Here is a 25,755-nt window from a genome sequence, read left to right on the forward strand (position 1 = left end):
GCTAAATAGAGGCAAGAGAGATTCTGCTGTCTCATTCTTTATGCAATCAGTAATTCCATAAGCAACTGTGATTCAGTCCTGACAAAAGAGTCCAATGTCCATAGAAGAAGCAATTTAAGTCCCTCACAGTTAATTATTAGATAATCAAATGCCCCTGTACTATAGGGCAGCATTCAGATAAAAATCAGGAGCTAAACATGCAACCCTAGAGAACAGGAAAACAAGAGAATGAAGATTACTTTTCCACAGTGCTCAGCAATCTTGTCCCCAGCTCATTCTTGCATTGAGATGTAGAACATGACCAATGTGTAGTTGTCCCATGGGATGGGGTAATTCCTTCACTATGACTTTGTATGTATGTCAGGCTATTGCATCAATATTCCCCTTTCCCAAGGTCCCCCTTTGTATAAAGGGAGCAGGAAGTTTTAGATTTCAATGAGCAACAGAAACAACATCATTGTTTTTTGCAATGTAAGACTTACACTAGCATTTGGCTTTGAATCTCCGAAACTCCCCTAACCTGAGTCAGATGAAAACACAAAGGTTTCCTGAACTTCTCTGACCCTCCTCGGATCCTCAAGATGATATCTTGTAGTAACTCACCTGAGGAGCTATCCTCTCCTTGAGATATATGTATGTGTGTGTATATATACATATAGTCTTATATATTATGCTATATATCACGCCAGTACTTTGCCATCTGCAAAGGCTACCAGTCTGTTTCCAGGCCCAATTCAAAATGCAAGTTTTAAACGTTAAAGCTTCAATGGCTTGGGGCGACGTTATCTGATGGATGTTCTCTTCTCATATTTACCTACCTGGGTCCAAGTCTGAGGCCCTCCTCCAGGTTCCCCAACAAAACAGGTTAAGGTGGGTAGCTTCAAGAAAGAGGGCCTTTTTAGTGGTGGCGCCCTGCCTGTGGAATTTCCTTCCCAGATAAGCTCACCTACCATCCACATTATGCTCTTTTCTAAGCACCTAGTGAGGTCCTTTTTATTTTTCTGGGCTTTTTAGATTGATTTTTTTTAGTGTTTTTAGATTTTTGCATTATTTTATCCGCTGTTGTTGCTTTTATTTTGGTTTTATCCTGTGCTGTTTTATCTGTTATTGTGTGGGTTTTACTTTGTATTTTATTTATTTGTGCACCACCCAGAGAACTAACTGTTTCAAAATTTAACCAACAATAAATATGATTCTCTGAAAAATGGAAGCAAATGCTGCAAGGGCAAGATATTTTGTTTTTAGGGCAACCCTCACTCCACTCTCTTTCCTGCCCTATGTGTGACAGGACCCAGAACTTGACCGTTTCCAAGTCCATTAAACACGTTTTGTAGACAAATTCTGTGGCACTGTTCTCCCACGTTATTGTTGCTCCCTAACCTGTCCATTCTGCATAAGGAAAAGATCTCCCAACTCTTGCAGAATTTCTTGAGCAGAGCTCAGCTTGATCCCTGTATTCCAAAGAGGCAAAGACCTCCATTTCAGTGAAACAGGACTGGGAAGAAGAAAGCTTGCAATCCTCAGCACACTCACCCCTGCTGCCCGCCTGAAACACTTACCAGATGCCCTCCCCAGGCCAGGACACAACCCTGGCATGGTTCTTTCTGAAGAAGTGCAATACCTTGCCATGGTCTCTGCGTGAAGATGAGCTACAGCGACATGGAGTGGCTTTAGGGTTTATTTGAGACACGATAGTCACAGGGAGTGTGGCCTAATGGTGAGTGCCCCTATAGCTAAGCACCATCCCTCCCCACAGCTTGTTCCCCACAGATGAATGGCATTCACAACATTTAAGGGAAAGGCCCTGTGGAGCAAGACCAGGAAGTGGGAATAGGAGGAAAAACAAGTAAAGGCTTCTTCATTTGATGGGCCCATGTCCTTTTAAGCACTGGGAAGGATGCTGTAGAAATGTCTATGCCTAAGGGCTGGGCAGGTTGCAGGGCATTGGGTCTTCCTGTCCCACAGAATCTTGTTCTACAGGATATTCTTTGCAATTGCATTCAGGTTCCTCACTTTAGCCACATCCGCCACCTTGTGGGAATATTCAGGTGTAGAGAGGTAGGCCCCCATGGTAACGCTGGGGTTTCTAAAAGAAAACCAACACGTCATTGGATACTGTCTGGAATCTGAACTCGGAACAGCCAGGAAAAGAACCAGGTCGAGTCCTATTCCCCTTCCCCCCACCCCATTTTGGGCAACGCATGGCAGGGGGTGTTGAACTGCTTTCAGCCCAAGGACGGAATTCCATTTTGGAGAAGCACTTCAGGGCCAGTCGTGGGGTGGGGGTGGGGAGGGGTGGCAAAGGCAAGGCCAAAATACCAGCATAAAGTTCTCACTGCCAGCGACTAAGCCTGGGGAGAGGCATTTCAACGTTTTAGAATGGGCTAATGTACCACCTCCACAATGATCAATAGTCACTGGAAAGGGGGCTGGGGGTGTGGGGAGCGGTATGGTGATCTGGGGAACCCTGGAAGTTCAGACCGGGACCCCAGGCAGGCCCAATCTGGTGCTTGGGTCTGAAGTTTTTGCACCCCTGAAGCATAGCTTCCATCGGGACATGATCAGCTGTCAAGGTGACCCAAATATCAGAAACGCCAAGTGCTGCCATTCGGATGCTATCTTGCCCACCAGATCTGAAACGATGAACCACAAACAAAATCCCATAATGCCCCTGTGCCGGAGGCATTGCTCCCAGCCCAATGCAGCTGTCAGGTTCCAGCGCTCCTGATGTTGCTGACCAGATCAGTATCCAAAATATAGGAGCTGCATCAAGAGGTGCAAACAAGACTTGGCCCCATCAGTAGGTCAGGGAAGAATCTTGCTCAGTTACCTGAACTTCATGCCTGAGTCGCTGGCTGAGCGCGCCGAGCAGTGGAACTCAGAAGCACCGGAGCCTTCGAGGATTCTCTGGAGGTTCCTCTCAGTTATGCCTCCCCCTGGCGGAGAGAATCCATTGCTCAGTCACAAATATGAAGTCAAGCAGTGATTATTACTTCAAGAAATGCAGAGATAGATTCTAAATATAAGGGGGAAAGCCCTTTGCTCTGAACCTGGGGTTGAACTTTAGAAAACATTTCAGGTGCCAAGAGGAATGGATGCTGCACTCAAAACTGGGCCGCAGGTTGGCCTCCTAGAGATAGTGAGGTTCATCAGATTAGCGTTTTATCACACGCTCGCGACTACCCACTTACAGATGTGCACGTGCCCTTCAATGACATCCGCCTCCCTTTTTAATCAGACTTTTTTTAAAAATGGAATATGCTGTGTGCAGGAAAAGGACATGATAAAAACAGCCTCTGAATGGGCCACATGGTCTTGGTTTACTTCCTCTTTCCCCTCTGGGAAGAATGAGGAAGTGGAGAGAAACAACAATAAGGAAACTTGATCATTCCCTGCAGTCGCCCCCCCCCCAACTCATTATGCCTCCTAGGTGGAAGCACAAGCCCACTTGGCAATAGATTACCAGACTGGCTGCCTTGGCTAGGATGAATGGGCCCATCTGCCGGACAACCAATGATTAGTCAGGGCCGTGATAAAAGGATGCTAATGTTCCTTGATGGCTAGAAATCTCTCTCCTTTGTCTTCATGATGTCCTACCTATCAAGAGTCTGGGAAAAGGACAGAGACCTAGGAGCAATTTGCAGTTTGAATTTGGTCTGACAAGAGGCAAGAAGTCTAGAAAGGTGAGTTTAGCTGGATTAGAAACACACTATTGCTCTGGGAGTCTGAGGCAGTTTCAGCAATTGTGCTGCCCGCTACAGGAGCCCTTTTATTTCTACTACATTCTGTTTGTATATTCCTAAGCACCTGGATTTCGAAACATCTGGGGATATGGGGGTGGGGTACCTAGCTACCTACTAGACTGGTGCTCGAGCTCTGGCCTTTACCAACTAGTGGTACTCACAGCAGAGTCCTACCTGGCACTACAACAATCCTGCCCTTAGCCTGAAAAGGAAGAGAAAAGGGATTTAGTGTTCTTGCTTGTAAGAAAAAACGTAACACAGGGGTGGGACAACCATCTAGTTTAGGAAGACACAGAATTTATTTATCTGCAGAATTTACTTTTGGATTTTTATGCTTTTTCTTTAGTGATTTGCTCCAAGTAAATTACTGACATACTAAGTCTCTAGTGCATGCTTCCAGTAGCTAGTCCCCTGCTAAGTTCATCGCCATATCTGCAAACTAGTCAAAGGACTGAGCACCTTTGAAGCTCCTCCATCTCAGGATACTGAGCTGGAGGAAACAATGTGCCTCTTGCTCATTCCCCACCCAACTGCCCAACCTCAACATGCTGGAATCCGCCGCAGCAGGGGTCTTTCTGTGGTTGCCCACTGTGACAGTGCATTGTAGAATGATCAGCGAGGGCACCCTTGGCCATAGCAATGGGCGGCTCTCTTTCTGGCTAAAGCATTGGATCCATTCATTTCTATCATGGGATTTTAAAAAATGACTTGAACCACAGGATTCATGCCCCCAAGCAAGCTTGGAATTTGCAACCCTCTCACGTTTCTCAGCTCCCTCCACCATAAGGGCCTTCTATTTGGTATATTCCCCTTTAATAGAAATGTGGAGGCAGGCCTTCTCTCCCAGGCCAACAAAGGGACTGCTTCAACTTTACCCCAGCGTGAGAAAGAGTGGAAGCAACCCTTAAATAACTGGATGACTCCTATGTTTACTTTTGCTGGCTCTTTTGTATTCTGCTGAACATGTATGATGTGTGTGTGCTATATGTACCTAGCAGAGAAGAATGGAGTTAAGTTACTGCAGGGATTTATGGGGATCAATGCAGTATTAAGAGAAGCTAAAACAACTGATGGTGCCAGACACAGATTCTGTATAATCAGCTGGGAAGCCAGACTGCATCAGTGCAGAACCCTCACCCATCTGAAGTCTGCAACTGACAAGTAGCTGGCATTTATTTATTTATTGTTTCTACTATGCATTGCCTGTTTTTTTTATGTAGAAAACTCCAAGAAGGTAAGAAAAAGGTACCAGTACAGTTACAAAGTTGAGAGAGATGACATCTCACCTGATCTGTCAGCCGCTTTATCAAGGGCAGCCCCTCCAAGGCAGAGCTATCACAGCCACTAGTCAGCACTCGCTCGAAACCCATCGATATCAGTGTTTCCAAGGCTGCCAGAGGGTCATAGACCATGTCAAAAGCTGCAGTTGAAATGGAGCATGTCAGTCTCTACTGGCAATTTTTTTTAGAAGGCAAGTCTTAGGATTTGGATGTAAACCACGTGTTTGAAATGGTTGTTTCCAAACAGGAGGCCATACAGGTCCTCGAATCCCTGGTAGGCAGCACTAATGTGTGAACATTCTCACAGTCCCTAACAGGCAAGGCCATAGTATCAGGGCCTGCACTCTGCAAGAAAGCAGTCCAGCCTTCCATTCCCTGCTCCAAGCCCCAGAAACTCACCTCTGTGGAAGGTAACCGGCAGAGGGCGGGAAGCAGCTGCAAAACAAAACAAAACAAAGGTCCCAGATGGTCAGTGCATCTTTATTCCAAGAACATTTCCGATCCCAGCAAAAGCAACACTTCTACTACAGGCCCTGGAGAGAAAGGAAACCTCTCCCTATGGCTGTATAGTAGTTTCTGCAGTATAGATCCATCATCCATTCTTGTCAGCTGAGATTGTTGCGTCAATGATCTCCACTGACACTACTCACTCTACCTAGCTAGGTAGATCTAGTCTACCCACTCACTATTTACCAAGCCCCTCACATGTTAGGCTTATTTACTGGGAAAGTAATCTTGGGCTTATTTACTGGAAACGTAATCTTGGAGTGGAGTAAAGAAGCATCCACTCCACTCTCTAGATAGCCTGTGGATTAATCGATCCACAAAGTTACATGAGCTTTGTTTCTAACTGAATTTCTTTTCTGTCGACTTCTTTGCTGCTGAGCAATTCCTAGATGGACTACTGTAGTGTTATATGTGGGGCTGCCCTTGAAGATGACATGGAACCTTCAATTAGTACATGGCATGGGGCTGAGGAGTGGGATAATCCTAATCATGATGAAGGGTACCCCCTCCCCCCCAATATTCAGCAGAGAGAACATCAAGCACATTGGTTCTCTTAGGCTCACTACTACTACACACACACACCATAGCTCAGAATAGTGAGGCAGTCTCTATCTCATCCCCCCCTTTGCTGCTCATAGAATCACCAGCTGGTATCACCCTACAATGATGGTCACCAAAGTCAACCCAGCACCAAATACGTGAAAATACCCTATGGAAAGTAAGGCCTCCTGACCCAGCAACGCTGTGCAGAGCTCTGTGTCCACACGCCCATCCTCAGTCAAGGCTCCGAACACCAGCCCATCAGCCCCATGTTGCTTGGCAAGTCGAATGTCGGCCTTCATCACCTCCACTTCCCGGTCAGAATAGAGGAAGTCCCCACCACGGGGCCGGATCATCACAAATATGGGCACCCGTATATACTGCTTCATCACTTGCAGAAGCCCTGTAGGCAAAAGGAGAAGATTAGGACATGGTATCAGTTAAGAATTGGCTGGATCTATGAGTGGGACAAGTGAACTTAGAACTAGGTAAAGAGGAAAGAGACAGAGCTAGACCCTCAGGACAGGGTCCTGCAGCAGTAGCAAGGGAAAATAGAAAAGAAGAGGCTCTAAGCAATCTCTGCAGTACTTGGTAGCAGAAGGTGAAATCAGATGACAAAATGACAGCCTGCTTTGAAACAAACTCAGAAGGTGATAATAGATCAATTTCTTCACTCAGCTACAAAAAAAGAAAAAGGAAAAAGCAGAACACCAGGTACTTCTTCTCTGTTGCAGGAGCAGAGGGCCTAAAGAGCAGAGGTCCATTTTATAAAACATCTACAGGATCACTTAGTTTGTCTTCACTCTTCAGTCCTATTACACACTGCATCAAACAAATGGGTTAGTTCTTAGCCTGAATGTGCCAACTCACCTATACTAGGCGTAGTTCCTCCTTCCATCAGATTGGCACACAATTCAAGGCGGCCAGCACCTGCAACAGGATCACAACTTAAACCTCCAGATCTAAATGGATTTAATAGGGATGTACAATATGAAAAGCAGAGGTGAAGGAGCAATCTCTAACAAATGAGTAGCACTGGGTACTCTCAAGGTATCATTTAAGCATGAGTTCTGTCCTCTATATTTAGTTTTCCAACACGTATTTCAATCTGTACTCTGAAGATAACCTATCAGAATAACCAATGAACTAGCAATTTGAACATTACAGCCTAGGTTTTATTTGATTCTGCTGCTGGACCAACTAATTGCATTAAAGCAGGATAGGACTGCTAAAATGGTTAAAATAGGAGTGGACAAAATGTCTTGTCATGTATTCATCTAAATATGCAGTTTGCCCTATCCTGACAGGACTGCAGACATTAAAAAGGATACATAAATTCTTGTCCTAAATCTATGTGTCCTAATCTAGATCAGAGTCTTGGTTATTTATAGTATTTTATAATACTGCTCTTGAGGTCAAAGGGGGTCCCAGAGTGGCTACATGCTTCTTGGGGAAGTGATAATGCCTATCTTTGCAGTTATATATAGTCTGTGGCTCAGTTCAGACAACACGTTAGTCAATGCAGTGTGAAAACTCCACTCAACCGTTGAGCTTTTAGGAGGTACTTATCGGGGTAATTGCTTACCCAAAAATATAGCAGAGTGCGAAATAGCAGCAGCGTAGAGTCTGGAAATGGTTTCAGCTTGAATTTAGGAACAAAAAGAAGCACTCACGGTCTTTGGTCAGTAAGAAGCTTTACTGACACTAAATAAATTACTTACAGAATAAATGGTCATATATACAGTCCTTTCACAGTACAGCAACAACGTAGCAGTATAACATCAGCAGTAAGTTCCAGCAGTAAGTTCCAGCAGTAAGTTCCAGCAGTAAGTAGCCATACAACATGGACTTCTTAAATACACTTTTCTCCTTGGCCCAATTAACCAATAGTCTCTTCATCTTGTACATCTCGTACCGCACGTAGGCCAGGGAAGAATCTGCTTCATACTGGACTTCTCCTGGCAGAGACAATCTGGCCAAGGACATCTTTTTAACTCTTTAGAGTCCTTTTCCTTCTGTGGGTAAAAACCTAACCACAACACCCTTTCATTTTTAACTACAGAAAAAATACAATTTACATTTCATTACATTTCACCTGTAAGAAATCAACTTTACATGTTTACAACAATCCCAACATTGTGTACATTTCTCTGTGTGTTACATTTCCCAGAGACTTTTTTTTTATATGTAAGTTTTTCTTTTCTTCTTCTTCCAAGCACTGTTGAAAAACTTTGTGCTTTGGGGCGTTGAACTACTTTGCAATCTTCCAACAATTTTAAAACTTTCTGCTTCTGGCTTTTTTAGGTAATTTCCTTTGGAAACTTTTCTACCTCTACACCAAGGTAACACCTAAATTTCCCCAGAGACTTCAGTTTCAACCCTTCCTGCAGCTTTGGGCTGAGTTTTCTTGAATGTGGTCTTGGGAACTCCCTGCCACCAGTAGACGAACCACTAGCTCCACAATCATGTACTCTTTTGCTTGCCCCTTTGCATACAGACACGTGTGTTTGAAAACACCCCCTTTCAGTTTTCGCTGCCTGAAAACACTTTTCTTGTTCTTGTTCAGACAATTTCAACACATCATTGTAACTCTCAGGTTCAGACTTCACATAACAAACACTGAATTCATCTGAATACTTTAAAGGTGGAATTCCTTTGTTTTTTCTTTGTGAACGACGAGGTACACTGGCAATTTCTTCCTCCCTTTCATTTCCCTCCTCCCTTCCACTTTTGGGAGTGGAAACACTCTTCTCAGAGATGTGAGGGCTCTGAGAAGTTAACCCCTGAGTTACTGTTTTCTCCTGGTTGTTCACAGTTTCTAACAGAATTTGGGAACCTTGAATCCTGTCCCAACCTGCCTCCTGAAAAGTAGCAGACCTAGAAACAACCACCTTCCCATGACTTAGGGAAAAACGCCAAGATTTGGATTGCATGCCAGAATAACCCACAAAACGTAATTTCACAGACTTGGTTTCACCTTTAGACCTTTGGATATTCACGTATGCCCAAGACCCCCATGTTCTCAAGTGAGACAAATCTGGCTTTGAACCAAAAAGTAAACAGTAAGGCGAACTGCCTGTAACCCTGCTCCAGGTTCTATTACACAAATAGTTTGCGGTTAAAAATGCTTCTCCCCACAAATCTTGCTCAGCGTTTGCATCAGCCATGAGAGAATCTTTCTTCATTTGAAGTACTCCAATTCTTCTCTCAATTGACCCATTTTGAAAAGGAGTTTGGGGATCTATTAACCTGTGTGTGATTCCTGTTTTCCTAAACCACTCACAGAACCTTCCAGAAACAAACTCACCCCCACGGTCCGACTGCACAGAAATAATGGGCTTGTTAAAGAACTTTTCCGCCCAAGTTTTCCAATCCCTAAAAGTTTCAAAAGCTTCTGATTTTCGCTTCAGTAAATAACACCAACTAAAGCGTGTGTAATCATCCAGAATTACAAGCACGTAACTGGATCCCCCTTGTGTAGGCGTGAATTGCCCTACCAAGTCAATAAACACCAGTTCAAAAGGCTTTTGTGACACCCTGTCACTTTTCCTGCAGATGTTCTGCACCCGGGATTTGGTCTGATGACAGATTGAACAATCCAAGAAATTTTTACAGTTTCGCAAGCTTAACCCTGTACACACTTGAGGCATGTGACTTAACACTTTAAAACTTGCGTGACCTAAACGCCTGTGCAACTCATGAACACAATTTTTATGGTCTGGCACGTTACCAGTTTGTGCCACCCTTTCTTTACCTGCACCCATGTAAAACAGTCCATTTTTAACATGTCCCAGTGCCACATTTTGTCCATCCTTAATCACTTGGCACTCATCCTTCTGAAACGTAACAACGTATCCTTCAGACGTTAGAGCACTAACAGAAAGGAGACAAAAATCTAAATCTGGAACATACAGAACCTGTTCACACTCCTTTTGCAGACATGGAACGTAGCAACAGCCAATTCCTTCCACCCTCGACGTTCGTCCATCTGCAAGCGTGATTGACTTCACCTTGCTTGGTTCCATCTTCCGAAACGCCTCTGGATTATTAGAAATTGTTCTGGACGACGCAGAATCAATCAGCCAAACCTCTTGGGCCTCGTTACACCTCACTGTGGCTGAAACAAATGCATTCGAGCATTCCTTCTCCTCTCCAGCCTGTGTAACTCCCTTCTTCCTCTTTTTACAGAAGCGTTTGATATGACCCGGCTGTTTGCAAAAATAACACTCTCTTATTGCAACTGCGGTTCTCTCCACACTGTTGTCTTGGAAACACTTATCTTTCTGCATTCTTTCTCTGCTGCCAAGGGCTGACTGCTTAACCCTTTCCTGGCAGTTTTCCTCCTTCCTGGAAAGACGCCGTTTCTCTTCTTGGAGCAAACGACCCGTCAAATAATGAAGAGTGAGTTCATCAGTCTTCATACTTTCCAGACTGGTTGTCAGAATGTCCCAGCTTTGAGGCAACGACCCCAAAATCAGGTAGCACTTATGCTCTTCCGTAAAAACGATTCCGACCTCCTGCAACTGGACAAATAGAGATCTCACCTGTTGGAGATGATTTGCCAAACTTCCAGCCTCCTCCAACTTTAACCGATACAGCTCTCTGGTGAGGCTCAGCCGTGTGCTTGCCGACGCACGCACATAAATCTGTCTCAGCGCATTCCAGCTGTCTCTTGCCGTCTCATCTCTGTTGATATGGACAATTTGCGAGTCCTCCATACTCAAGACAATGTTTGCTTTGGCCCTTTCATTCTGCTCTTCCCACACTTGTGCTTCTTGAGCAGTCTGACCAACCGGCCTCGGGACACTCACGACGTTCCAACATCTGTCCCGCTTCAAAAACATTTCCATCTTGAATGACCACGTTAAGTAATTTCTCTCATTCAGCCGTTCCACCGGAATACTGGATGCCATCTGAACCTGGGCCATCCTCACCGGCTGGGCTGGAGCGCGACTCACACTGGATACAGACCCGTCTGAGCTCGATGAACTGCCTGAGCTCGACTCCGTCTTTCCCTCCAGCGTTCCTTTGCTCTCAAGCTTTCCAGCAACCAAAAATTATGCCTTCCAGACTTTCTCTGGGCGCATAACCTATCGGGGTAATTGCTTACCCAAAAATATAGCAGAGTGCGAAATAGCAGCAGCGTAGAGTCTGGAAATGGTTTCAGCTTGAATTTAGGAACAAAAAGAAGCACTCACGGTCTTTGGTCAGTAAGAAGCTTTACTGACACTAAATAAATTACTTACAGAATAAATGGTCATATATACAGTCCTTTCACAGTACAGCAACAACGTAGCAGTATAACATCAGCAGTAAGTTCCAGCAGTAAGTTCCAGCAGTAAGTTCCAGCAGTAAGTAGCCATACAACATGGACTTCTTAAATACACTTTTCTCCTTGGCCCAATTAACCAATAGTCTCTTCATCTTGTACATCTCGTACCGCACGTAGGCCAGGGAAGAATCTGCTTCATACTGGACTTCTCCTGGCAGAGACAATCTGGCCAAGGACATCTTTTTAACTCTTTAGAGTCCTTTTCCTTCTGTGGGTAAAAACCTAACCACAACAGTACTCCCCACACAACATGTTCTAACTCCACCACTGTGTGACTGTGGGCTACCGTGGAGTTGAGTAAAATCCATCGTGATGTTTGATTGACAGTTCCTCCACCCTCTCTCCTGCCCTGGTCCTCCTGATGGTATCCCATCAGCCATTGCTGCAAAACCCCAATCCCGACTGCTTTCCTAGAGCAGCACTCGTTCCTTTTGCCACTCTTGCCAGGGAACTCTGTAGCCAGTGGGAAAAGTCAACTCAATGCAACAGAAAACTCCATGGAGCCTGCCACACAACAGAACAGTTGTGCAGGAACTCTCCTCTGCACAGCATGGATATTCTGCATGGAATGTTTTCCTAAAAACCCTCCACTGTTGCATGGAGTTTTCCCACCAGACAACACATTTCTCAACGGTGGTGTCAAAACTCCACTGTCGAGTTCTAACACCACTGTTGAGGAACGTGATGTCTGAACTGAGCCTGTATCAGCCTGAGACTCCTAGGTAACTTCATCTTCAATCTTTTTATGGGATTACCTCCTCTTTCTGCATTCACAGCAGATTCCACTGAATCAACGCATACTTCCATGAGAAAGCCATTGGCCATTCCTAGAAGAGAAACACAATCAGAGGTTATGGGAAAATTTAGTTCTGCCTGGATAACTACTGAGAGGCGATTTGTTTCACCTCAAGTTCTAGCCCCTGCTGTGGTTTTCGGTTGGCTTCTTTCACATTGATCACTTAAGCACATCCAACCCTCAGAATCAGAAGCTTCATAGATTCCCTCAGAACCAGGAAATTCAGCTGGTTCTCTGAAGAACTGTGCCGGCTGCTTTCTCCAGCTGACGCCCCTCTCCATGGATCCCACTTGCCCTCTGGTGTGACAGGGCAACAGTAAGGGGAAAGGGGGGCATGTGTGATGTGGTGACTGGAAGAAGGGGGGGCACAGTGGCCGGAGAGTTTGTGCCAGGGTTGCTGTGCTGCATTGTCAGAACATATCAAATTTACCGTTGATTCAGCTATTATAATTTTATTTATTTGGTTGCTCATTTATTACAAAACTTTAATAAGCTGTTTTTCAGCCTGAAGTCCCCCAGGGTGGCAAAATTAAATCACAATACAATAAAATCACAAATTAGTTAAAACAGTAGCAGTAAGATTGACATACAAAGAGAACAGCAGACTAAAAACTCTAGATTTCTAAACTTAAAAGGCCTGTGAAAATAAAACCCTGGGACCAAAAAGGCCTCAGTTTTGGCACCAAGTGAGCCTCCTGGGGAGAGCATTACAAAGCTGAAACACTGCAGCCAAGAAGGCCCTATCCCCAGTCACCACCTTATTGGTGGGGTGGAGAATGGCCTCAGAAAAACTCAACACCTCAGTAGGCTCATGCAGGAGTTGGTAGTCCTTAAGGCAATTACATCATGCAAAAGTAATATTGAATCTGTTCACATAGGACAAGTAAAAAACAGGGAATTAGGATGGGGGGGGGCATATAAGCAGGACTGAGAGGACTCCCTTCCCACCTTTTTCCAGTACAGACAGTTCAAAAAATTCTGGCTCTCCTGCAGAGAGGAAGGCTTTCTCCACTGTGGCACTCCAGTTGTGGAATGAGCTCCCCAGAGGTCCGCCTGGCGCCTACACTGTACTCCTTTCGTCGCCAGCTGAAGACCTTTTTATTCTCTCAGTATTTTAACACTTAATTTTAACTTCAATTTAAATTTTACTGTTTTAACTCTGTATTTTAATTTTATATCAATTTTGCTGCGCGGTTTTTTTATCCTGGTTGTGCTTTTTATACTGTATTTTGTATTTGTGCTTTTAACCTGTTGGTTGTTTTATTATGGTTTTAATTTTTGTGAACCGCCCAGAGAGCTTCGGCTATTGGGCGGTATAAAAATGTAATAAATAAATAAATAAAAGTTGAGATGCATGAAAGCACAAGAATTCCATAGTATGTAAACTACAGTGCCTTTGACTGATGCAGCGCAACTCCATAGACTCTGAAAACAGCTAGAACTTTGGCCAATAACTTTTGACATACTAACATCAACAGGGATGAAATCCTATGCGCAACTTGAGCAAGGATCCTTTCCTAAGTTCCACAGAAAGTTCCCCCTGATCAATCTTCTGAGTATATAAAAAAATACACTCGTGAAACTGTCATACTGGTGAACGGCAAGCAGTCTTTATGCAACTTCCTACATGGATCACTAAAATATTGCCAGTTCAAAGCAAATCTCTGCTACCTACCTTCAAAAGCACCACGTAGCTTTGTAATGATAAACCTATGGATTTAAGAGCCATGTTTGTTCTGCAATTGCCTTTGCTCTTGGGCACATGCTCCCATGCAAATCTGGGTGACTAAGTTGCAAGAAGATGCTACATAGGGGCATAAGATACTATTTACCTGCACTATTTGATTTGTTTTCACCTGCTTATTGTTATCTATTGCTGGTATTTTATCTCATTTAAGACAAATGAGGTGCTGTGGGGGCTATTATAGAAGGAAAATGAGAAACATCATATATACCCAAATATAACTATCCATATAATTTGTGAAACAACAATAATTTAGAAAATGCCATCAGTAAACATCAATTTGAACTGAGGGTAGCTTTATTATCATTACACTGCTTCAACAGAGGAAACCAAGGACTAATTTATTCACTCAGCAGAATCAAACAGTGAAGTTCTTCCTGGTTGGTGCCAGCTTTCCTTCCGGTAAAAATAGCAACTTGGGAGAAAAGCCAACTTTCATCAGGACCATGATAGAGGGGAGGAAGGTTCCAACTGCCCCACTCTGAAGTCCTGAGCCTGATCAGCATGCCACAGCTCTTGGCATCATATGTCATTTGTCCAGAAAGGGAGAGATTGCATGTTTTCATATTCACCAACATAAAACCATTCCAGAAGATACAAAACATGTAAGGGAGAAAGGCTCGGCCTGGCCTACTCTTCCATGCACTCTTTTTCTACGCACGGCGAGTCTTTAGGATTGGTGGCTATTGGCAGCGCCATCCTACATGCATCTACTCAGAGGAAACAAGTCCCACTTAAGTTTAATGGGACTTGCTCCCACAAAAGTACATGCCTGGGAGGAAGCCCCATTGAGCTCAGTGAGATTTACTTCTGAGTAGACGTGTATAAGGTTGCCCTATAAAAATGCCAGTTCCCCCCACTGCAGGCTGAAGCCACATTTTCCAGGAAAACCTTTTCAACTTGATTCGACACCGGGGATGAGAAAAGTGTAGCCCTCTAGGTGTGGCTGGACTGCGACGTCTAGCATCCCTCACCACTGGCTAGGGCTGATGGGAGAGACAGCCCTACACCGCCCGGAAGCTTACACGCTCCCCACTCCCGGCATGCACTGCCCGCGTGTGTGTGTGCCAATGTGGCTGCCCATATCCGGTGGAAGGGCGCCCATACAAGAACCCCTCGCTTCTTCCATCGCCATCCTCGACTTGGAGGGGGGACGATGGGGGAAGGGATGCAGGGCTTACAGCCTCCCGGATTTCCGCTCTTGGCCCCGCCCTCCGGACCCCCCATGTTCCCTTCCAGCCGCCGTTCCTGGTTCCGCCTCCGATCACTCACCCTCGCAATCTTCCGCCGGCCCCCGCTTCCGGTCCCATTTCCTCATTCCGCGTCCGCTGAGGGGGGAGGAGGAGGGGGGAGCTCTGTAGGCGGCCTTGGTGTTGTTGGTTCGGTACTACCACGCCCCTCGACTCTCTCCTGTTCTGGCCGCGCGCGCACGCGCGATTGGAAGCGTCGTCCTCTCTGTCACGTAGACCGAGCGCGCGACCACCCCCCGGGGGGTGCCGGAAAGTCTTCGGTTCATTTCCGTGTCAGAAGAAAGCCGCTTCCGGGTCGTGTCTGGAAGCGATGCTTCTGCGGGCGGTACTCGGAGGGGCTCGGCTCTTGCTGGCCCCTCGTGGAGGAGGTTCTCCTGGCCAGGTATATTGAGGGGTGGAACTTGGTTTCCAGGGTAATGGGGACTGAGTCAGAGAAGCCTCTTCTTCTGGTAGAATGTGGTCAACAATCACGGGCGTGGGTGGGTCACGTTTCTATGGCAACCGGGGAGAGGTATAGGTTCTTAGTTAATAGGCCAAAGTGACCGGCCCAAAGGAATGCAGCAAAGGGTGCTACCGATCCTCGTGAGGTCCAAGGCAAGACGTTTCACCCTGACCCATCCTTTCGGGTTAGACCTGAACCTCTTTGTCACTGGGGCTGCCATGGCAGCGAAGAAACTGTATGTTTCGATTCAACTGGGATTGGGAAGCTTCTCTACTAGTCAAATTTCAAACAGGCCATGGTTCCATTTAGTGAACTCTAATTATGAATGGGTGAATATTTAAAAACGCTACTATAAGGTCAAGCTCTGTGGTCTGTTGTTCTCAGAACTGGATACATTAAAGATGGCAAGTGCAAAAGTTCACATATGTTTCCCCTTATTTTCCTTAAGCATTTAAAGAATATAAGCCCTATGAACACAAAGCCCTATGAAGAGAGACTGAAAGAACTGGGCATGTTTAGCCTGGAGAAGAGAAGATTGAGGGGAGACATGATAGCACTCTTCAAATACTTAAAAGGTTGTCACACAGAGGAGGGCCAGGATCTCTTCTCGATCTGCCCAGAATGCAGGACACAGAATAATGGGCTCAAGTTAAAGGAAGCCAGATTCCAGCTGGACATCAGGAAAAACTTCCTGACTGTTAGAGCAGTATGACAATGGAATCAGTTACCTAGGGAGGTTGTGGGCTCTCCCACACTAGAGGCATTCAACAGGCAGCTGGACAGCCATCTGTCAGGGATGCTTTAGGGTGGATTCCTGCATTGAGCAGGGGGTTGGACTCTCTGGCCTTGTAGGACCCTTCCTACTCTGCTATTCTATGATTCTATGACTGGCTATGCTGACTAGGACTGACGGGAGTTGCAGTCCAACAACAACAACATCTGGAGAGTACTGCTTCAAGGTGCCACAAGATGTTGTTGCTTTTGGACACATAGGAAGTTCACAACAGATATAAATGCAACAATATTCCATAACAACCAAGATTGTTACAAGAGATGAATACCATCTTATTTCCAACATTCCAATCTATCTGAGACAGGAGGGAGGGGGGAGAGCGACGCTACTGAGCATGCTCCATTTAGGAGTTATGAGTCTTCCCACTCTGCTATTCTATGATTCTAACCCTGATGGATTAGACCAAGAATGCATTGAGTTCAGCCTTTTGTTGCTAACTGATTAGCCAAATGCTTCTGCAAAGCTGCAAGTGCATAATGACAATGTTTAAAGTACATATTGAACATTTAAAAAATCAGTTGTGCTGAGCTTCTTGGCCAATAGCTGTTTATTTTTATGGAATTTGTGAAGATGTGGTCCTTTATCGTTGTGCATTTTTGAATAATACATTCTGCATTGAAAATGACCTTCCTGATATGGCAAAGATAGGGTAAAGTGATCTTTCCCCATCATCCTGGTTTCCCAGCTTGTGTGAGCAGTGCCTCTTTCATTTCAGTTGTGAATATGTTGTGGATTGGGAACATACACTCAGTGCAGGTGGAGTGGGTGCACTAATTGTCAATGACCTCACCACCTTTTCTATCCTCAGCAATGTCTCCGGTGGTGGCAGCTCCCACAGAGGCGGACGCAACACAGTGTGGTGTCAGAAGTGGCTTCCCAGACCAAACCAGCTGTACCACCTGTCTCCAATGCTGTGACAGACCGGATTGTAGGGCGCTGGCTCTTAATATGCAGTGGCACTGTGGCTGGAGCTGTGGTGCTCGGTGGCATCACTAGGTGAGGGAAGTTAGCCACTCTCACTATATTTTCTTTATCTCTGACACTATGATCCTCATCTCTCACAGATTCAGTGGATTTCTCTGCACCCAGCAAAGACACATTTTCTTTTTCTTGGGAGCATTGCTGCTATGCAAGATGTTATAAAGAATGGTCATTCTGGCCAGCCTCTTATAGTGTGTGTATCTGAAAGAACCTCCATGACCTCCCTACCCTTTGGATGCTGTGCCATTCTTTTTCTACCCTCGTTTTACAGGTGCCCTGTAGGGACTGGAATTCTGTTTCAGAATGCTTGAGTTGGACTTTCCAAGAGGCCCAGAGCGGTCAGAGGAACATGTCTGAAAAAGCATGTTCTTCCAGCTTAGAGTCCTTCAAGTTGTCCAACCCAACCACAGGGTTCCTTCCTTGTAAAAGACAAATATACAAAACTAATATGGTCAGATAGAGACTACAGATGCTTAAACAGCTGCAGAGATCGACAGTGCACACTTTTCCATGTTTCTGACACAAGTATACATGCTAGGAGTGTTATGAGTTGGCTTTCAGATTATATATTAAATTACAGTAATTTACAGGGAAACTATCACCTCACTGCAGAGGCCACCAGTGAGGGAGCAAGCAGCAGCCAGGCACCTCTCCACCGTGCCTGGGTCCAGCTCCAGCTGAGAGCCCCCTCCCTCCTGCTACCAACTGTCTCTGGAGAGGCCACCAGTGAGGGAGGAAGCAACAGCCAGGCACCTCTCCACCATGCCTGAGTCCAGCTCCAGCTGAGAGCCCCCTCCCTCCTGCTACCAACTGTAACTGCTGAACTTTCCAACTAAGATTGTAGTGCCTGAATTTGCTTTCCTTTCCCCCCCCCCTCCTCCTCCCTCCCAATCCCCTTTCCTTTTGTGTCATGTCTTTTAGATTGTAAGCCTGTGGGCAGGGACTGTCAAGAAATACCTTTGTAAGCCGCCATGAGAGCCTTTTTTGGCTGAATGGCGGCATAAAAATCCTTAAATAAATAAATAAATAAAATACAGGAAATAATAAGCTGACAAAAGCCTGATTAGCAAGAACTCTTGATAGGTTAATATACTCATGAATAAGAAAAGTTCAAAGTTGAGACAACCATCTTTTTTAATTAATCCTGTCAGCAAGAGATTCTTGATTCAGTGGTTTGTTGTGAAAGGTCTCAATTTCTTGCCACATCTAGACAGGATAGTAACATTTGCGAGAACAGCTAGAATAATCTCTCATACTAAACTGTGTATCCAACATCAAGAACACTTTAATTGATAAGTCAATAGACCATGTGGGCTTGTTTGGCTGAAACTTCCAACCCACTGTAAGCCTAGTTTTGCTTGCTGGAAGGAACATCTGGCTTAAGATCAGGTTGAATTCAGGAATTCACTAGCCTCTAATATGAAAATATCGCAAAGTGATATAAATGCAGAAGCACACTCTTACATAACACTGTTTAGAATGCAATAAAACTTACTTCTGAGTAGACTTGTATAAGATTGCACTATTAGAGGTTAAATAAGGCTGTTGTTGAATAAATGACTAATGTTCAGAAAGAGGCTTATAACTGAAAGGTATAACATTCAGGAATAGTCTTCCTAGAACAGTTATGAAAACAAAATAAAAATCATTAAGTTCAGCATAGCTGAATAAACATACGAACAATATTCTTGAGATTTTCTATTCTGAAACTTTAGTTGGGATTCACGATGTTGGAAAGTGTTGTTTCCTCATCTTCAGTTTGCTTCATACACCAGCTACCCCAGCCTCTTTCCTCTTTGGCATCAGGGAGTAGAACTAGAAAGGGGATTACAGGCACAGACCTCTGCGTAAATGATGGACTTCGGATTTGGTGAGATGTGTGGATGGACTTTGTTCAATTCTGGGATCCATCTGACTACCATATTTGAGGTTAGAAAGATTTTTTCCCCTGTTCTGATTGGCCTGTCATCTTGATGTGAGTGGGTTTGTGTTTCCTTGCATCATGAGGCTTGGGTCACTTGCTTAAGTGTTTTGGTGGTAATCTGGTGGTACCTTCTATAGTACTCCTGCTCTGTTACAGTGCAAACCTATGCATGTTTACTCAGAAGTAAATTCACTGTGTTCGATAGAGCAATTTAACAGTGCAATCTGAAGCGTACTTACTCAGAAGTAAGTCCCATTGAGCTCAGTGGGGGTATTTCTTCGTAAGCGTGCTGAGGATTGTCTGGACTGCATCTCAAAGGCATTCCAAGTCAAGGCTGTTCTCCCAGCCTTGCTTTGCTTCCCATGCAAGTCATTCAATTCTACCACCTTGTAAAAGTATGGTGTAATTAAGATGACTTAATAAGGTGTGCTTATTTTCTGCACATTTAGAGAGTACATTTGGTGCATGTTCACATGTGGAGGGTGTTTCTAACATCACAGTGATTTCTATATACAAAATGTATTTATTGTTTATCCTACCTTTCTTCCAAGGAACTCAGGATAGTAATCGTGTTTTTTCTCCTCCTTGTCTTCATAACAAGCTTCTGACATATGTTAATTCAATGTAATTGAGGGTACATATCTTATGTATTTTTTTGATCACTGGTAGGTTTGCAAACAGTCATCCCAGCATCTGCATTCTTCCTGCGGCTCCACATCAATTTCTGAGTTCTCATTATGTATTCATGCTGTTTTTCTAGGCAGACACACACACACACACACACATGTTCCACTTTGAAAGCAGCTTCCCCCAGTAGTAAGTCCTTGTTGTGCTCGCTTTCTTAGGCTGACAGAATCTGGGCTTTCAATGGTTAACTGGCACTTGGTGCGGGAGATGAAACCTCCTCGGACACAGCAGGAGTGGGAGGCAGAATTCCAGAAGTACCAGCAATTCCCAGAATTTAAAATGTAAGTGTGGGTTGGGCTGAGGCCCTGGGAGGCTAAATTTCCAATAGAATGGAGAGGTCTACTTTACTATCACTGGCAAGGGGTTATCCCAGCAAAAGGCAAGAGTAGAAAAAAGGGTATTTTGAATGCTTTTACTGGAGGATGATGAGGTGGGAAGGGGATGATTACCCCTAGCTGATGGTTTGCTGTTTATTTGTGTTTTTTTTTAAAAAAACATATTTTCTCCAATCCAACAGCCTGAACCATGACATGACACTGACAGAATTCAAATTTATCTGGTACATGGAGTATTCACACCGTATGTGGGGACGGCTTGTGGGGCTGGCTTACATCCTTCCAGCAGCCTACTTCTGGAGGAAAGGCTACCTGAACCGGTCCATGAAGGGTCACGCCTTTGCCCTTTGTGGGCTTATCTGCTTCCAGGTGGGAAAAGCCACTGGGACATTAAACTCATTAAATGACTGTGGTGGGTACCTGTGGTAACTAAGATGAGGCAGGAAGACAGTGATATCTTGAAAGCTCCAGGAGCTGGTGCCGATTTATATGTGAAGCTTCAGCAGCTTGTGCAACAAAGAAGGAAATAAACCAGGCGGTGAAGGCCTGTTTCTTCTGTTCTCTCATCTTGCTGTGGGATGCAGGATGTCTGTCCTAAAAGATGTGATGGTAAACATGAAATGAATCTCTGCTTTGGTGTTATCAGACCTTGGTTTCTTGGCAGGGGGTGTACATGATATTAACAGGGCTGGGAATGGGTTTTGTTTAATGCCTCTATAGGACTTCTGTTGTTGGTTTTTGGCAGGGCCTGTTGGGCTGGTACATGGTGAAAAGTGGACTAGAGGAAAAGCCAGACTCTCATGATATTCCTCGGGTCAGCCAGTACCGTCTAGCTGCTCACCTGGGATCTGCACTTGTTCTTTACTGCTACAGCTTGTGGACTGGGCTGTCACTGCTGTTACCACAGCACAAGGTGTGTGAAAAGTGGGGCAAGTAGAGGACATGTTTTATACAACAATTCTGCAGTGGGTGGGTGGGTAGATAGGTTGCAGCTGGATCCTGGGTCCTACGTGTGCTCAGCTGGGGAGGGGAAAACGCACAATCAGAAAACACAAAAATGTCATTAAAATGCAGACACACACACACTGCACGCAGAGCCCTACCGTCCCTGGAAACATCACTAAAGCTGACCAGTCAAATGACTGTGCTAGTGATTATGCCCATACACATGGAGAGAGCCAGTGAATTCATGGTGATGGGACATGTCCCCAGCACTTACCCTGGCATCATTATATGCATAACATGTAAAATAAGAAAAAGACTCTTGCAGGGGGAGGGAGGGATAGGCAACAAAGGGAGCCACAGACTCATTCCATAGGGCTGGGAAGCAAGAAATGGGAGTTTCAGCCCCATCACAGCCCCATCGCAAGGAGCATAGGATCTGCAGGAGGAGACCGAGCTGGATCGAACAGCTCACATTTTATATACAGGTGTGAAGGGAGAAAGGGTTTTTTCAAACTCCTAGCATTAGAGGTAGTGACAAAAAGTTGCTTGGGCTGAACACCAAACCAGCATGGTAGGCTGGCATTACCCTTTATGTTCAACTCCGCCTGAGCCAGGGGACTCTCAGACTTCACAGGACAACCCTAAGGCTTATGAAATTGGGAACCCAACTGTTTGATAGTCTTCCAGAATTTAAGAAAGCCATAGACTGATCTCTTCCGGTAGGCCTACCCAGCTGAATTTTAAGATACCTTTTTTTAATGTTGTGCTGCCTTTAATGATGCACTGGTTTTAATGTTTGAATTAGTTTTATGTATTTTATGTTGTTTTTAATTGTGTTGTACCCTGCCTTGATCCAGAGGGAGAGGCGGGTAACAAATAAATAGATGATGATGATGACTGATGAACTCCTAATGGTTTCTGTAACACTTAGCTAGAATGAATTCACAGTTATATATACTTGGATGTAAACCATGCCCATTAAAAGCCATGCTGCATAGTGGCTGTGTGAGAAGAGCAGAAAGGGGAGCGCTTAGCTGTCAGTGCTGCCTCCTTGTTTCGCTGTTAATGGCTAACAAAGTTGTTCATTCTTTGCCAGGACTCTATTGGAGGCATGTGTTGAACCTATGGAAAATGTAGTTGCTTTGCTCATACTCCCCAGAGAATGTATAAAGAGGTCATTGCATACCCCCCTGATACTCCACCTTGTGTTTTCATAGTTACTTGAAACTCGTCAACTCCTGCGCCTGAGAAGGTTCACTTATGGAACATCAGGCCTCATCTTTCTCACTGCCCTCTCAGGTAAAAGTCTCTGTTATTGTTGCACCGGTCTCTCTATTTGAGAAGCAGGAAGCAGCATGATCTGGGGTGTGGGGGTCCCAGGGGAGGTTCTAGCCTTCTATGGCTCCAAGGTGCTTCCTCTTGCAGTGTCTGTACACTGAGCTGGAAACTTCTATATAGGGGAAAGACCTTAACTCTCACTTTGATGACTTTAAACCTCATACTTCCAGGTGTGTCAATCTCTCTTCTCTGGAACTTTAGGGGCATTTGTGGCAGGACTGGATGCTGGTCTTGTGTACAATTCCTTTCCTAAGATGGGGGAACGCTGGATTCCTGAGGATCTTCTTGCCTTTTCCCCAATGCTGAGGAACGTATTTGAGAATCCCACAACTGTGCAGTTCAATCACAGGATTCTAGTATGTGCCATCCTCTTCGTGCTATTAATTGATGACTCTTAATTGCTATGTTCCTCTTGGGTTTGTTCCAGTTGGCAAATAAAACTGATAGCCGGGAAAGGGAGGGTCCATAGTTTGGAGTGAATCACACGCTTTGCATACGTGATACTAGTTTCAGTCCGTGCTATCCACAATTGAAGGATCTCAATTAGTAGAGCCAGGGAAGACCATCTTCACTTAGAATCCATAGAATAGTATTTATTTATTTATTACATTTATATATCGCCCCATAGCCGAAGCTCTCTGGGTGGTTTACAAAAGTTAAAAACAGTAAACATTAAAAGTATACATAATTTAAAACCATCAAAAACAACAGTATAAAAACAACAGTATCCATTTTAAAACAACAGTTCTGGGGGCCATTAAATGGCCTATAAGGCCATTGAGTCCAACCCCCTGCTCATTGCTTAAGGTTGTAAGCTCTACAGCTTGCTTTGTTCCTGAAAACATGCAGTTGTTGTTGATGATGATGTTATTGTTACTATAGCAGTTGGAGAACCACATGTTCAGAGTCTTTGAATACACAAGATATGGAAGAAATGGTGGGATCATAAAAGGGACCTGTGTGGAGGTTATCAGTGTGAGCGGTAGAGCTGCTAGAGCCAATGTTCTAGTCTGTTAATGAAGTATCTAGGAGAGCTGGGGCTTGTAAATAGCTACAGGGAGTGTGAATCAAGCAGTGGAGGTTAAGGAAGAGAGGCTTAGGGATAGGGTATGTATGTCCTGTATGGATCTCTGTGTCTAGTGCTTTCCATCTCTCCCTTAAAAATATGGGAGAATGGGGGCCCTTAATGCCATTGGAAGATGTTTCCTCATTCCCTCAGTAAGTACTTTTCTCTTCTTCTTTTAGGGAGTCTCCTCTGTCACAGCTATCACAGGTCTGTACCTCCTTTCCAGGAAGATTCCTCTGCCACGCAGGACTAGAATGGCCGTTGCCTCCTTACTAACAGTAGCATACCTTCAGGTACAGCCTCTGTCCTTTAATCCATCTATTTAATTTCCCACTGACAGGCAAGTAGTATCCTCTGATCTAAGTGACAAACTTCCCCCTCCTTTCAGTTGCCTGTTTGTACCTGATAGTGCAGCCACCTGTCTCAGGCATTTAAAACTGGAACTGGCAGCAACCATTGCACTGCACAGCTCTTCCTTTTTAGCATTAATACCAAAAGACAGAAATGAAACTGCAATAGTGCGGTGCCATGGAAGCACAGCACAATGCTATGGTGGCTGCCCATGCCTGCTCCCTCTTGTCTACTGGGTTTAAACTGAGACAATGAAGAGCAGCTTGATTAGCATTGCATCGTGAAGCACAGTGAACTATTCTGGTAGCAGGTTATTTGCACTAGTAGAAAGGGTGGGAAAAATAGACCGTGCATAATGGGGTGGGCAACCATCTATGCAGACGTATGATACATACACACACACGTACATATATGCCCACTCTCTCTTAAATTGCAGGTGGGCAAGCATGTTTTTCTTCTGATAGTTCACTGCTTTTCTTACTCCCTTCTAGGTCACCCTGGGAATCAGCACCCTACTCTTGTATGTCCCGACTCCTTTAGCAGCCACTCATCAGTCAGGCTCCTTGGTGTTGCTCAGTGTGGCTCTGTGGCTGATTCACGAACTTAGGCGGATCCCTAAATAGCCTCACTCTCTCAGCCAGGAGCTGGGTGTTCAGGAATGCTGCCTTTGCTACATATTTTGTGAACAACTGTGCCTGAAAGCCTGAATTTGACTAAGAAGAGCACTGTGCAGAGCAGCACCTCGACTTCAAGATCTGGAGTATTTAGTAGCAAAACCTGATGAATTTGAACCACCATCTGTCGAGCTATCCTTGGCTTAAGATGTGAGGTTGACAAGACTGTCCCTGTGAAAAGAACTGGGGTTGTTTGAACTATGCCATCTGTCTAAGGCTGTGGCCATGAGCTCATCTCAATGGTGTCTCTATCCTACTACATTCTGTGTAGATTAATGGATGTCAGCATTGGCATGGTATAGGATTAAGGGGTGAGTGGGCCTTGAATTTTGAATTGACTGTAATTGAAGGCGTGGCGACATTACATAGGACTGAGAGGATGTAGTTGTACTCTGTAGCAGTGTCTTGGGCCTTATTCTCTGTGCCATGGGCCATATTCTCTTTGAGTGGAATTATATTAATGTTTGAATATTTCAGAATTATCATAATTTAATTAAAAATGCTTCTTGATGAGTCTTTCTGAAAAAAATCCACTATTTGAATGTCCTTATGCAATCTACCTTGCTATCATCATTTACTGCATTTGTATACCACCCCATAGCCGAAGCTCTCTGGGTGGTTTACATAAGATTAAGACACTTAAAATACGGCTGTATTGAAATATTGGATGATATGAGACAGTGTAAAATGCAGAATTGGGATGAAGGGTGGACTGCTGAAGCAGCTGTGGTGTGCAGTCAAAGAGCCCCTGATTTCCCCCTAATGGGTGATACTCTTCTTCAGTGGGTTTGGAGGGTGGATCACGATAACGCACCGCCCTGCCTCCCCTGTGCTGGAAGCAGCAGGCTCTGGCTTAGGAGCGCTTTAGCAGCGTCGGCAGTTCCCGTCTTCTGAACCCTCCCGACCAGCAGGGGGCGTGCGGTCGCAACTCTCTGCACGCGGAGCCGAGGCTCCAAAACACGGGTTGACGGAGAAGTGGGCGCTAGCCAATCAGAGCGCCGCCTGTGGAGTTCGCTGGATCGCTGTT

The 25,755-nt window shown here is 44.9% G+C and overlaps 2 protein-coding genes across 3 annotated transcripts; one reads left to right on the forward strand and one right to left on the reverse strand.

The window, feature by feature from the left end:
• Window positions 1-21: 21 nt before the first annotated feature.
• CUTC (cutC copper transporter) lies at window positions 22-15,317 on the reverse strand. 2 transcript variants are annotated; one of them, XM_063132470.1, is made up of 9 exons: window positions 15,215-15,317; window positions 12,158-12,229; window positions 6,941-7,000; window positions 6,264-6,473; window positions 5,423-5,458; window positions 5,030-5,163; window positions 3,918-3,945; window positions 2,831-2,936; window positions 22-2,086 (listed from the first exon to the last, which is right to left on the reverse strand). In XM_063132470.1, exons 1-9 carry the CDS (start codon window positions 15,258-15,260, stop codon window positions 1,975-1,977), a joined length of 804 nt encoding a protein of 267 aa, XP_062988540.1. In that variant the 5' UTR covers window positions 15,261-15,317; the 3' UTR covers window positions 22-1,974. The 2 variants fall into 2 exon arrangements, with proteins under 2 accessions (XP_062988540.1, XP_062988541.1); XM_063132471.1 differs by lacking the exon at window positions 15,215-15,317 and adding an exon at window positions 13,874-14,144.
• Window positions 15,241-25,250, forward strand: LOC134402755 (cytochrome c oxidase assembly protein COX15 homolog). The gene is made up of 9 exons (XM_063132469.1): window positions 15,241-15,574; window positions 17,236-17,423; window positions 20,178-20,300; window positions 20,537-20,723; window positions 21,100-21,267; window positions 22,517-22,598; window positions 22,839-22,993; window positions 23,883-23,996; window positions 24,546-25,250. The coding sequence occupies exons 1-9, from the start codon at window positions 15,503-15,505 to the stop codon at window positions 24,675-24,677; spliced, it is 1,221 nt and encodes a 406-aa protein (XP_062988539.1). The 5' UTR covers window positions 15,241-15,502; the 3' UTR covers window positions 24,678-25,250.
• Window positions 25,251-25,755: the final 505 nt, after the last annotated feature.

Source organism: Elgaria multicarinata, chromosome 8 (assembly GCF_023053635.1).
Source record: "Elgaria multicarinata webbii isolate HBS135686 ecotype San Diego chromosome 8, rElgMul1.1.pri, whole genome shotgun sequence".
Lineage (NCBI taxonomy): Eukaryota > Metazoa > Chordata > Lepidosauria > Squamata > Anguidae > Elgaria > Elgaria multicarinata.

Bases quoted from the DNA above. Each gene is read 5' to 3' on its own strand.
- LOC134402755 (XM_063132469.1), top strand. From the start codon at position 15,503: ATGCTTCTGCGGGCGGTACTCGGAGGGGCTCGGCTCTTGCTGGCCCCT. The intron at 22,599-22,838 runs GTAAAAGTCTCT...CTGGAACTTTAG, and splicing joins CTTTCTCACTGCCCTCTCAG to GGGCATTTGTGGCAGGACTG. The intron at 23,997-24,545 runs GTACAGCCTCTG...ACTCCCTTCTAG, and splicing joins TAACAGTAGCATACCTTCAG to GTCACCCTGGGAATCAGCAC.
- CUTC (XM_063132470.1), bottom strand. From the start codon at position 15,260: ATGAGGAAATGGGACCGGAAGCGGGGGCCGGCGGAAGATTGCGAGG. The intron at 7,001-12,157 runs GTAATCCCATAA...ATCCTGTTGCAG, and splicing joins TGTGAATGCAGAAAGAGGAG to GTGCTGGCCGCCTTGAATTG. The intron at 2,087-2,830 runs GTAACTGAGCAA...GTTTTCTTTTAG, and splicing joins GACTCAGGCATGAAGTTCAG to AAACCCCAGCGTTACCATGG.